The 13,263-nt window shown below is 32.0% G+C and overlaps 1 protein-coding gene across 3 annotated transcripts; it reads right to left on the reverse strand.

Moving 5' to 3' along the window:
* Positions 1–315: 315 nt before the first annotated feature.
* Positions 316–10,722, reverse strand: LOC112707752 (uncharacterized). 3 transcript variants are annotated; one of them, XM_025759686.3, is made up of 10 exons: positions 10,542–10,722; positions 10,181–10,310; positions 6,993–7,157; positions 6,548–6,659; positions 4,967–5,157; positions 4,782–4,876; positions 4,240–4,662; positions 4,033–4,141; positions 2,592–3,237; positions 316–733 (listed from the first exon to the last, which is right to left on the reverse strand). In XM_025759686.3, exons 3-10 carry the CDS (start codon positions 7,125–7,127, stop codon positions 612–614), a joined length of 1,833 nt encoding a protein of 610 aa, XP_025615471.1. In that variant the 5' UTR covers positions 7,128–7,157; positions 10,181–10,310; positions 10,542–10,722; the 3' UTR covers positions 316–611. The 3 variants fall into 3 exon arrangements, with proteins under 3 accessions (XP_025615471.1, XP_072057589.1, XP_072057590.1); XM_072201488.1 differs by lacking the exon at positions 10,181–10,310 and having other exon boundaries at positions 10,542–10,721; XM_072201489.1 differs by lacking the exons at positions 10,181–10,310; positions 10,542–10,722 and having other exon boundaries at positions 4,240–4,658; positions 4,778–4,876; positions 6,993–7,406.
* Between the last annotated feature and the right edge of the window lie 2,541 nt (positions 10,723–13,263).

Raw genomic sequence — 13,263 nt, forward strand, 5'->3', positions numbered from 1 at the left:
TCGTTGTCTTTTCAAAGTAATTGTCAGATTGGAATTGTCAAGGGCTATTTTACACATAAAAGTATTTTTTTAGTTGAGGTATTGAAATAAAACCAATTCTCACACAATCAACTTGTATTGTATGGATGAATTGTACACATTGTATACTAATAAATAATAATATTGACTCCTCATACTTTCCTCATATTTTCTCTTTACTTATGGCATTTGGTTGAAGAGTATTTGAAAGCAAGAAAAGCAAATAACGAAAGCTTTAACTCAATTACAAGATTAGTATCGAAGAACATATATGAACATGCATGGAGATCCCTACAGTAACTTCAACCAAAATAAATTAATCTGATTGTCACCAAAAAAAAATTAATCAGATTACATAAAATATCATATAAAAAAGTGTTAACCTTATTGATCTGAATGATCATCATTCCCATTCAGAATTTAAGAAAACTTTTTAAAATGACAATTTTTTTCTGGAATGAAACATAGAACCATTATCACATTTCTATTTCTATTAATTACGGGGTACCAAATAGTACAAAAGTTTATAGAACTCTCAACATCTAAGCAAAAACACTAAATGGGGTGTTACAAACAACCACTTTATGTCAAGTTCATTTCTTTGTTTTATCAAGAACTTCTATGTATCTTTTTGGAACTCCATATTGTTCAATCAAATGCTTTGCCAAATCATCAATTACTCCACCTTGAACCAAAACTTCTTGCCCTTTCTTACCTGCAAGAACAGAATTTTATCAAACTTTAAACCAGAATATGTCATAATATTCAGTGAAGCTTATATTTACATTCAAACTATTATTGATCCCTTTTAAGAGTTTCACTTATGGTTTCTCTAATTCTACCCCCACCTCTGGTATACTATCACCTTTTCAACAATAAATGTTACCCCAACTATATCTTTAATGCACTAACTACTAATCCTACCTTGTATAATGAGGCCAAATATCCAAAGTAACATTTTCATCTATCCAAATTCAGTTTACTTTCTACGTTTTTTTAACTGTCGATAAATCTTCATAGTGCCAGTCATAGAATCGAACGTCATCATTGACTCCTATCATGTATTATGCCTACCGTGAGACTATTTACTCCCTACTCAGTCACAATGGCAAAAAGAAGGATAGACAAGACATAGAAATGTGTCAAAAGAGAATATTACATTTTCAAGTTTATGCATATTAATCCCTCAAAGAAGCTTTGATAACAATTTCATCACCAAAATAAAAATGCACTACAAGATATTAGTACTTGTTTTAACTCTCATTCATTAATTCTTAACTGAGATGATGATTTGGTTTTACCATGTTATACCTAACCTTGAAGTTGTTGAAACATATCATTCCAATAATCTCAACACAGATGCACCAATAAAACCCAAATCCGGTCACTATAGATAAACCCCAAAACCCCAGATTTGAGACTTAAATCAGTGCATTTGTTTTAACAATCCTGAAACATTGCACTTAAAATTTTTCAGGTCCAGAGCATGGCAATTGATAGATAAGTCATTCATCTCCATTAAGAATTGACTAATAAAAGGATCAAACCTTTGCAATGTATTTAACCGAAAGTGTTAGTAAATTTTATGACGTGACAGTGCCCAGTTCTTTGGCTGGAAAACAGTTATAGAAGTCACAATTATATAAAATAAATTGAGTTTCTTATACAGCCCGGATCCTCAAAAGCACCAGAGTGCAAAATATTACCTGTAGAGAGAGATCAACTACCAGAATACCATGGCCAATAAAAAGGATAAAGGTAGGTATAGCTGCTGGGGAATATAGAGAAATTGAGGCCAAGATGAGATTTTGATAATCTCATCAAGCATCAGCATTATATGCAATATTATGCATGAAAAAAAGCGGCAAGCAGTACCTATTACCTAATATGCATTTGGAATAACCAGCATAACACCCACTTCTGGGCCTGTTTTTCTTTGATAAAGTAAAGAATTTGATTAAGATGAGGAGAAGGATAATACAAATTGGGGAATACGGGTTTCACAAAAGCAAAAGCTAAAAAAAAGGAAAAAAGATTATCTATTAAGTATAACTTTCCAATCTCTCAACATGTCTGAGAGGAAAAGTCCCATATAAAGATCATGAGCTTTACACAAACGAGACTCTAGGCGCCTAATTCTATCCCATAAAACTTGTTTGTCAGAAAACCTCTCATTAAAGGTGTGGGTGCATTGCGTTCCAGCCAAATAGTAAAAACAATGGCTAAAACTGTACATTGCCACAAAATTTTGCCTCTTTTCTGTTACCAAACCCCCTCTTCTCAGTCTTAGTTTGCCTTTTAAATCTTTTAAAAGAATAATAATGATATTTCTTTAGTTAAAAATATAAAAAATTTAGTATTGTGAAGAATTACGGTATTTGTTTTATAAGGTTATGTAGTTATTTTTATTTCCTTTATGAAGATGGCAGTTCTATAAGTTTGTATATATATATTGACACAATGACGGGGACTCTATATATATGAACTCTTCTGGTTATAGATCCCATGTACCTTGAGGTCAATACTAAATAGTGCACTCGTATAATACAAATTAATGAGACCAAGAAATATACCTGGTAGTTCTCCGACAGTGGTGCTGCAAGCAAACTTCTTCTGTAGCTCTGATGCTAATGCTTCAGCATCTATAAGAAAAGTTTCCATACCAGAGAGTTTGGTTACCTTCTTGTTACCTTGCCGCCGTTCTGTCACTAGCTGAATTGTTTTAAGGGCGCCTTTACGTACTACAGATTCATTTCCCCTCGTCACAACATGATGAGGCTGCATACGGCTCACAAATGTTGGCCCTATATCTTTCTTGTGAACTTCTGTAGGATACGTTGAACCCTTTTTAATAGCCCCCTTGAACAATGCATCACACAATACCACATCTAGAACAACCATTGATTTATCTGTAGGCTTTACAAGATTTTCTTTTTCAATGTATTTGAAGACAATTTCAGAAGCTTCAGAAGCACTAAAAAGCTTTCCTGTATCAGCTCCTACAGATGAAAATATGGGATTGACATGTACACTTGGCTTGTAGATTTCAGCCACTTCAAGAGTTTTAGATGAACGAGTTTCCTTGGCAGATTGAACGTTGGGCTGGTCGCTTTTCTCCACAGGCCTTTTCTCTGGCTTAAAGGATGAATAATCAGCATGGTTTCGATTTACAGAAAGTAACATGACTTCTTTTTTGTATTTATCTTCTTTCACTGATATCTGCACAAAATGTAAACCATGAAGGAAGAAACCAGTTATCCAGATATAGCATGGCAAAATAAATAAACGTGCAAATGAATTACAAGCAGAGGAAAAATTATCGGAAAGTAACACTAACACATAGTATATCACATGGATAATTTAATATACTTTATTTGTCTTATAATGCAAAATTAAGTTTACTCGAATACATGAAAAATTAAAATAAAGCAACCACCGTCTCAACGCAAATATAATAAAAAGGCAACATGATAAGAAAAGCCCGGATTTGGCTCTTGTATCATGAGCATGTTGATAGTAAGAAAGTGAGGGTAACTACCATTTGGATCATTTCTTGGGTTCTGGTGTTCCCCATATAATGGAAAATATTGATCCAAGGGTGGTTATCCCTCACTTCCGACTCTACAATCATCCTCACTTTAGAGGAGCTATATCCCTTCACAAAGGCAATATAGGTTGTAAGTTCGTAACTTGCATCATATAATTTAGAATGCTGAATCCACAGTTTAATATTGAGACTTTAGTCAGCTCTCTGTTTTGATGACTTCAAATGGTACTATACACATGGAATTAGAACCGCTCCAGTCCAACTTCCTATTCACGTTTCAAATTATCAAAATTCTAAGCAACTCCAAAAATGCAAAAGGTGCCAAATCCTACTTAGCACATTCTAGATTTTAATTTTAATTTTACATTATATAAACAATAAGAAGCTCCTCAGTCAATCTCAGTAAGCTTCTACTGGCAAATGAATATTCCATTTCTTCAATCAAAAGAGAACAGCAGATAACATACCAAGCCAGAGGAGGATTTTGCTTGTAACCACTTTGATAACTTTTTGTAGGACGATTTCTTGATGTCTAAAGTCACTCCTGAAGGCCTACATGGCAACACGTGGTTTGACCTACAGCAAAGAAAGACAAACATTTATCATTTATGAATTGTTAAAGGAAAGAGGGGGAAATTCAAATGGCAAATGTAGAGAAAGAGTGTTAATCCCACCATAAAGTGCTTCCAGGAATGGGAAGGTCTTTGTCCTTCACAGTGGTATGCAATGCTTGTAGAAGGCATTTATCTAACAGCAAATCTATCTCTTCAGTTGATAGGTTATGTTGGTCATTTAGGTCATTAGCAGAACCAGAATCCGGTAGCTTCAGCTCAGACATGCCCGCAGATATTTCATTTGCAGTTTCATTCTCGTCAGCATTGGGTGTCGTCAATGCAGCGCTGGAATCCGCTTGAAAGTCATTTGCATCGACAGACTGCTCTTCAATATTTTTTATGTTGTTCTCTTGATCATTTGATGTCTTGCAAGCATCCTCAGTAGAATCAGAATTCTGAGGGGGTGATAATGACGCAGGATCCTCAAATACAGCATCTTCAAAAAAACCTGCATTGGGCACATAACAGCCCTCGACTGACTCCCTGAAATTAAAATCCAACCAAACAGGAAAATAAAAATAAAAAATAAGAAACCTTCAATTATGAGTGGAATGCTGCTTATACATATAGACAGAGAGAGAAGAGAGTCTTGCTGTACTTGCCATAGCAAATCACGATAATAATGAGTTATTCTTAACGCCTTTCCACGTAATCCAGCTTTTAATGCTTCAGTGCTGCTCATTGTGGTACTCCCAACCTTCATAAGAATGAATGAAATTTTAAGAATGACTGCCAAATTAAAAAATATTAAGATATAGTGGTGGCGCAAGAAATGTAAAGAACTTACAGCTATTGGAGCAGGATTTCCTGGTACTTTCACTGCCCATGGTTCCCCTGCCGCAAATGATGGAAGACCTTCAGGAGGCACACTTATGCCTGGGAACATCAAGTCTGCTCCACCTATAACAAACCGAGAAACTTCGCCACCCTTCAGCATGAAAGCAGGCAGAAGCTCAGGGACTGTCCATAGAGCATAAACTGCAGCCAAAAAAAAAAAAGCAAAAATAGGGTGAAAAATATGCTAACTTATACTTATACTCTTATAGACATGCACCCAAATTAATGTTCTTATAAGTCAGAGATCAAAGAGTGCTATGACAAATATTTTATACATCTACTTAGGGCTCAATCTTAGGCCTCAGCAAGCAGACATGAATAATATTGTAGAAGAAAACTTTTCTTGTATATTATAGATTTATAGCACTAGCAGCAACAATAACCAAGCTACAAGCTGACAAAACAAGAGGATGGAACTTTATCAAGTTGGGGATTTGCTTTATCTTGCCATAGCACTGTTTTTTTTTTGGTAATTAATAAATGTGTTTCAGCTAATTACGCCCCATGCAATATTACCCTCCTCTGTAGCACAAAATCTCTTTCAACATACTCCCAGCTAGCAACCTTTCTGAATCTTTTATTTGCTTCAAGCTTTCAGAGCCACTCTTTTGATCTTCCGCACTCTCAGGAATCTCTGTCCCCCGTGTCTTGGTTGCCCTACCCACCTTCGGCATTGCCATTAGGTGGAATGGGCAAACCTCATTCACAAGTTCACATCACTCAATACTAGTTGAGGGGAGAACGGGAAATTCCTTAGTCACACTTTGGTCCAAAACCTCATAGCTAGTTTCAAATGGCTATCTTCATATTAAGATCTGGTCATTTTTTTCTCAAATATCTACCTATTTATCATCTTCCATGCATGCCATATAATAATAAAAGACAATGATACCTATGTCTTGTTCTGAAGTTTACTGAATAGAAACCCACACCAATCATTAAACATCTTACCACACCTACCCACTTTGATCCCTAGCTAAAAGATTTTGTCACAGCCTATACGAAGAAAAGAGAGACCCGGGGATTTTAAAAATGGAAAGCCTTGGATTTTATCAACATTTTATCATTCTTTGAGTTCACTTTCTCAAAAACTTCTCCTATTACTGCAAATTGACATGAGTTTGTTTGGGTGAGCTTCTAACAAAAAAATCTTTTCTCAAATTTTTTTTCCAAAAGATCTTCTAAAAAAAGTAAAAGTAATGTTATGTTTGCAACTTTGCATATCTTATATAAAAAGATCTTTTTATCTATCAATTATATTTGAGTACAACGATATAAAAATATTATTTTGTTTATTTATTATGTGAAAAAAAATTAAGTAAAAAAATCTTTTGAAAAAATGTAAATTGTAACTTCTAAAAAAATATTTTTTTAATTTTTCTAGTATTTTTACTTTTATTATTAAAAATTTGTCAAACTCCAAAAAAAAAAAAAAAAAAGATCTTTTCAAAATAACTTAATAGCATCCAAACAAGCTTTATGTCACACTACAAATAATCTCAATGCAATCAATTAAACTATATACACATACCAGTTGGGAAAATTTCCGAGCCACGCCCATCAACATCGAAAAACGTTGGAAATCCTCCCTCCACACCATATACAAGTACTCGATTCGGAAACTTTGCCACTGTTATCTCAGCCTGGAACATTCAAAGACAACAAAAAAAATACAGATTAATTCATAACTTCCCATTTTCCTATTATCACAAAAAGATAAAAAACAAAATACACTCCTACATATTTCTCTCAAAACCTAGATAAGTTAAACACGATAAGGAAACATTTTCCATTAAAGAATTAGCACAGCTAATATTCATCATATTTGTCATCAACTATAGAGTGACAGAGCTCATGCTCATTTTTTTCAATTTTATGAATGCAGTTAGCAATTTATACAATTTGTGCATACCTTTGGATTAAGCAGTAGAAGGAAATAGGAAAAAGAAAGGGAAAATAGGAGGATAATGTTCTACCTTGGGAGGAAGTAAGGCATCTAAGTCGGAATCAGAAACTCTTGGGAATTTATCCTTAACGGTTCGCCTGAGCTTCTTTCTGTCGGCGCCGGATAACCTCTGGTGAGATTTCGCTTCAACCGCCTTCTTGAACATAGTGTCTTTTGTTCTCAAGAGTGGGAACAGCTGAAGAATGAGAAGAATCAAACGTGGGAGTGAAGCTGGGAAAGTTCTGGAGCACCCAATTTCATATTCATTATATATGCATCGCCAATCAGCCCACAAATTTGTACGCGAGCAGTGCGCAAATACGGAAAGAGTGATTTTTCGTTGCGAGAAACTTCTACTGGCCAATTTTTAGTATTTTTTGTTTTAGAATAAATGTTCTATCCTAATTATTTGTTTGATAGACACCTTTAAGAAATCTAAAAACTCAAATCGGTTTCTATCTACTTTGATATATGTAAGTTTCAGTTTCTGGTTAGAGATCGAAAAGGACATTACCAAGGACCGAAAGGCATTTACTCAAAGTTGATAGGGATTGGAATTTACATATTTCAAAGTAGATAAGGACCGATTTGGATTTTTAGATTTTTTAGGAGGTAAAAAATTCATCGGACAAATGGTTAGAACCGGAAAGAACATTTACTCTTTATTTTACTTAATTTTTTTAAAATTAGAAAAGTGAGAGTAAAACTCGCAACTTCTAAAGATCAGTTTGGATAAAAAAAATAGTTTAAACAATAAATGACTATATTAAAAGTAATTTATAAATAAATTATTTTGTATTTGGATTTTTAGTTTTAAAAATACTAATTTTATTAAAATATGATCAAAAGTATTAGTATTGTGAGAGAAGTCATTTTTTTTTTTAACTTCTCTATAAGCTATTAAATATCTTCTTAAAAAACCGCAATTTAGTTTTAAAATTGCACCAGACATTAATACTACTACTTTTTATAAGTTAAAAACTCAAAAAAGTTACTTTTAAAACTTTTTAAACGAACTCCAAATATAATTATGTTATTTAAGTTATAATTCATTGTCTTTATTATTATTAGATCAATATAAATATTAAATTATTTTTAATAAATAAATTTTATTAATTTATATACATAATTATATTAATTTATATATATAATTATAATAAATATAAATATAAATATAAATTATATATTTTTGTATTGTGAAATTTTTATAATATAAGTATAAGTTATTATTATTATTTAATTGTGTGTTCAAAATAATAATATTTATTAATTGTATAGTATTTTTTTTCACAATAACAATATTAATAATACCAGACATATATTTGATTAGTTTATAATAAGGATTATTATTATATATTTTAGAATAAACAATTTTTAAGACTAATTAATTTATTAATATTTATTTATATAATTAAAAAATAAATTTTATATCTAACGATTAAAGAAATATTTTTATACTGGACAAATGCTACATTTAAAAAAAAAATAAAAAGTCTAGTACTACTTAAAAAATATCTTCTATTAAAGATAAGTAAAATATTCTGTATTTTAGTAAAAAATTATTTAAATTTAAATTTCAATAATTGTGATGGTGCATATTAATATAATTAGAAAGATTTTATTATAATTTATAAAACATTGAATTCATTTTTATTGTGTTCTTGATAATAACTCATAAATGTTATTTTAGAATATAGATAAGAATAAGAATATGATATAGATAACATATAATGCTTTTTGTATCTAACAAACTTAAATATAATTTAATAATTTCATTAAAGTGTTATCTAAGTTTGTTAAGTGTAATATGTATCCAAAAACTTTTTTTGAATAATAAAAATAAATTAGACAACTTCTAAACCTAAAAAAATCGAATTATCAATGTACACAATTTCAAAAATTAAGTTGACTTATTTGATTATCTTAGGAGCTATGTAATTATCTTAAAAATAAAATTACACACCTCAAAAACTTGATGTCTCACTCCTCCTTATAAAAGTGAAGAAGTCTATTTTTCAAAAAAAAAATCCTGATTTTTAAAATTTAAAAATGAATGTGTTCAACAAATTAAATTGTTTGAGGACTTTTTTATCTCATCTACAATAAAATAAAATATAGAATTACTTTTTTTTTATAAAAGACACTAACATGAGTTAAAAAGTGATTTAACTTTTATCACTCTTTAAAAAATATAGAGACATCATTGGAAGAGAGATTTTCAACAGATCTTTTATTCTTTTTCTCTATCTGTATATATATAAAATCTGACCCTTGAAGAAAAAGAAAACTAATGCTAAAGCCAACTAAAAGTTATATTTTCATATTTTTAAATTTCCATGTTTTTTACCAGAAGAAATTTCATTTCTTCAAGTTATAATCTAGACTTATTTTAATTTTATATCTTAAATCAAATTACGGTAGTGGTAAATTTTGACACTTTCGCATATGCATGCCTCCTTCTGCGTACGCGAGTATTGCAAAAAAGATAAAATACTATTAAGTGTAAAAATCAATTTTTGAACCCAATTTTTAAATTTTCATATTTTTTGGTGCAAAATTTTATTTTCAACCGTTGGAAAGATCGATAAATGAATTTTCATAAAAATATAGTTTTGTAAAATTTTCAACTATGAGAACTGAGTTAAAATCCGTCAATTTTGACCAAAAAGCTGGTTTTAACAAAAGTGGCATTTCCCAATCTTTCCAAATGTTCACAAGTCAAAACAGTTTTCACTTATCAAATTGATCACAAACCAACTACATTCACATATTTACACTCAATCAAATCCAAACCTACTTCATCCACACAATTCAACCCAAATCCATCAATTTCGCATCTCAATGCCTCAATTTTCATTATTCAATAATCATTCCAATTATTCACACGTTCAATATCCAAAATCCATTCAATCTCATATATCATCACACCATACAAACACCATTTACCTTCCTTATCTCTTTCCAGCCTCCAGCCCAATATTCACAGCCTCGGGCCCAAATTCACAATTCACAAACGAAAATCATTATCCAATTCATCAAATTTCTCAACACACCAAACATGCAAATTCACACAATTCACAATCCAATCATTTATTTTCACAACATATCAGCTATACATATCAATATCAATCAATTACACAATCCAAACTTAATTCTAGGGCATTTAGTCTAGGGATCTTCATCACACCACATGGTACTTAAATAAAATTTAAATCATACCTTGTTGACGGGGTGTGCGTGAGCCTCTTTCACAAAGACACCCACAATTGAATCTCCACTTCCAAGCTCACCCAAGAGTTTTACAAGCCAATTCAAGTTTTCAAGAGCACCAAAAATTCACCCAACAATTCTAACACAACCAATATCATACATATGTCAATCTAGGGTTCATAAATTTGATAAATCACAAGAATTTTGAGGTTTTTTACCTTAACCCATAGAAATTTAGGATGAAACTCACTAATAGCTCATATTAGAACATCCATAAACAACCAAAATCACAATATCTCAACATACACTTAACCAAAAATGTAAATTGAAGAGAAAAACAAAACTGGACAGAGAACTTAGAAATACTCACCACAATACCTAAATACAATTGAAGAGGAGGAGGAGATCAATGCGTGGTCACAAACGACTCGTCAATCGAAGCACCGAAGAGAAAGTTATGATGGTTTGAAGTTTCAAGAAGGCTAAGGTTTCTCTCTTCTTCCCTCTCCTCTCTATTTTCGAATCTCTCTCATAAATGGGGGAGTATGGTGGCTGAAAGTATATTTAGTGATGTTATATATACGTGGGTTTAGGTCCATTTTGGGCTCAGTTCACTCGATTTAATCCGTTTGACCTAACTTTGGACTAAAACCTTTAAAATTAGCGTTTTAACGTAGAAAACGATATTTTTCGACTCAGAAAAATCCACGGAATCCAAATATCATATTTAAATTGTCAAATACCGATTGCTAAATTTTCTAACTATTTTCACCCATATTAACTAATTACTTAGTTAATGACAGTTTGTCCGGATTTTACAAGAAACAGACCAGGAATCCTGGTATATTCGAACTTGTTCTCCAGACCCTATACTCCAATTTAGCCCCTATTTTACTACTTTTTTCCCTTCTAATAAACTCTATCATCCCCCAAAAGGTTGAACCCCTTTCTCTGCCAGCATAACTGTAAAGTATCTATGATATTTACCCTTTAGCATACGGGTTACGAGAGAATTAGGATTTATTGCAATACCCTAGAATTGGTTGCCTATAAGAGCTAAATTTTGTGCCTTTATATATTTGAATATCAATCCTCCCTCCTTCTTTGATTTTGTCATATGATCTCAGATAATCTAAGACATTCTCCGTTCTGATCCTCTTTGGTCCCACCTGAATTGGGTCAGAATCTGATGAATTTTTTCCAATAATGTGTTTAACAATCGAAAACATGACAAGGTATATATTGGAATAGCTTCTCTAATTACCTTAATAAGCACATGTCTTCCACCAATTGATAAAAGATTCTTTTTCTAAGCCTGGACTTTTTTTAACCTTATTCTTGATTTTTGCAATTGTAGCTCTTTTAGATTTATGAACCACTAAATGGAGTTAAGATACTTATCTTGGACCATTACATGTCCAATATTGAGAAAATCAGTCAAAATACGTCTGAGTGGGGTAGGTGTATTCTGACTAAAAAAAACTGCAAACTTTGTCAAGTTCATCTTTTGACTACTAAGCATTTTGTACTTGTATAGCAAAGTCAAAATATTAGAGCATAATTCTTCTAACATCTTATAGAATAGGATAAAGTCATTTGCAAATAGGATATGGTTAACTGACGGACATCTCCTATTAATTTGAATTTCTTAAATACCTCTGTTTTGCTTTGTCTTGCGTAATAGATAGGATAATCCTTCCGCACAAAAATAAAAGAAATATGGTAACAAAAACTCTTCTTGCCGGATGCCCCCGTTGGCCTAAAATAGTCATATGGTTGTCCTTCCATAAGAATAGAGTAAGAAATAATAGTAACAAGTTCTTTTATCCAAGTAATCCCTCCCCAAAACCCATCCTCTGTCTATAATACACCATAAGAACTATCATTTCACTCTATCATAAGCTTTGCTCATATCTAACTTAATGATAAATATCATATGTTAGCCCAGTTTACTTTGTCTTTAAGTAATGCATACATTAATGAGTAATGAGAATATTGTGAAAAATAAATCTATCTTTTAAAAAAATACTTTGATTTGAGCTAATAATATTATTAAATTCTGAATCCAATGAACCAGCATTTTTTAGACAATCCTAAAAAAACTAAAGATAAACTTATGGTTTAACTTGTGACATATTTATAGCATTTGGAATCTTTGGAATTAAATAAATATGGGTGTGATTAAAACTTTTTAGAATTTTTCCTCCTTCGAAAAAACTACATACAACTTTAAATACGTCACTCCCAACTATGTTCCAATAGAACTAGAACAACTTTGCTGTAAATCTATCATCCCATGGGACACTGTAGCTACATAAACTAAATGTGACTCACTTTTTTTCTTCCATTGATACCAACCTTGTTAGTCTACAATTCATGGAAGATGTCATAGTAAAATTGAAATCATCAAATCTATTCCCCGAATTAGAGTGATTAATAGTTGAAAAGATTTTTTCAAAATAATTCTCAGCCACCGTCGCTATGCTTTCGGGGTCTGAAGCAACCTCCCATTGTTTTCCACAAGTCCCCAAATTTTATTTTTTTGATTTTTAGTTCGAAACTTCTGATGGAAGAATTTCGTATTTTTATTGCCTTTTTTTACTTACATTTTGACTTTTCCTTCCAATACTTCTCTTCTCTCCCTAAAGCTTTCTCCAATCGATTTTCCAGGTCTATAATCTCATTGTCCCCATGGGTTCCTCCTTCATGCAGCTGCTCAAGCATCTTGTTAGTTCCTGTATTTCTTAAAATTGGTTTGGCTTTGTTGTTGCCACTAAATTAACTAGTGACAACAAAGCTTCAACTTTTGAGTCCGGTAAAACTTTGGTGAACCTTGAATAATCGTATCCCATGTCTCTAAAATCAGGTTCTTCACTTTGTCCATTCCGTACCACATTTCTTGTAATTTGAATTGCCTGTTTAAGTTCTATTTTGGTGGGTCTGTGTCAAGTAAAAGAGGTGCATATCGGATCCATTAGCCTTCGAACCACAGCTGCATCATATCCAACTCTCTATGTATCTCCCACCATGACTCGATCAAGTCTTTCCCTAATTAATTCATCTCCCATCCTCCTATTCAACCAAGTAAACTA

Source organism: Arachis hypogaea, chromosome 8 (genome assembly GCF_003086295.3).
Source record: "Arachis hypogaea cultivar Tifrunner chromosome 8, arahy.Tifrunner.gnm2.J5K5, whole genome shotgun sequence".
Taxonomy (NCBI): domain Eukaryota; kingdom Viridiplantae; phylum Streptophyta; class Magnoliopsida; order Fabales; family Fabaceae; genus Arachis; species Arachis hypogaea.

Excerpts from the sequence above, each read along its gene's own strand:
- LOC112707752 (XM_025759686.3), bottom strand. The coding sequence starts at position 7,127 with ATGTTCAAGAAGGCGGTTGAAGCGAAATCTCACCAGAGGTTATCCGGC. Across the intron at positions 4,142-4,239 it reads ATTCCTGGAAGCACTTTATG|GTCAAACCACGTGTTGCCAT; the intron begins GTGGGATTAACA and ends TCTTTGCTGTAG. Across the intron at positions 734-2,591 it reads CACTGTCGGAGAACTACCAG|GTAAGAAAGGGCAAGAAGTT; the intron begins GTATATTTCTTG and ends CTGTTCTTGCAG.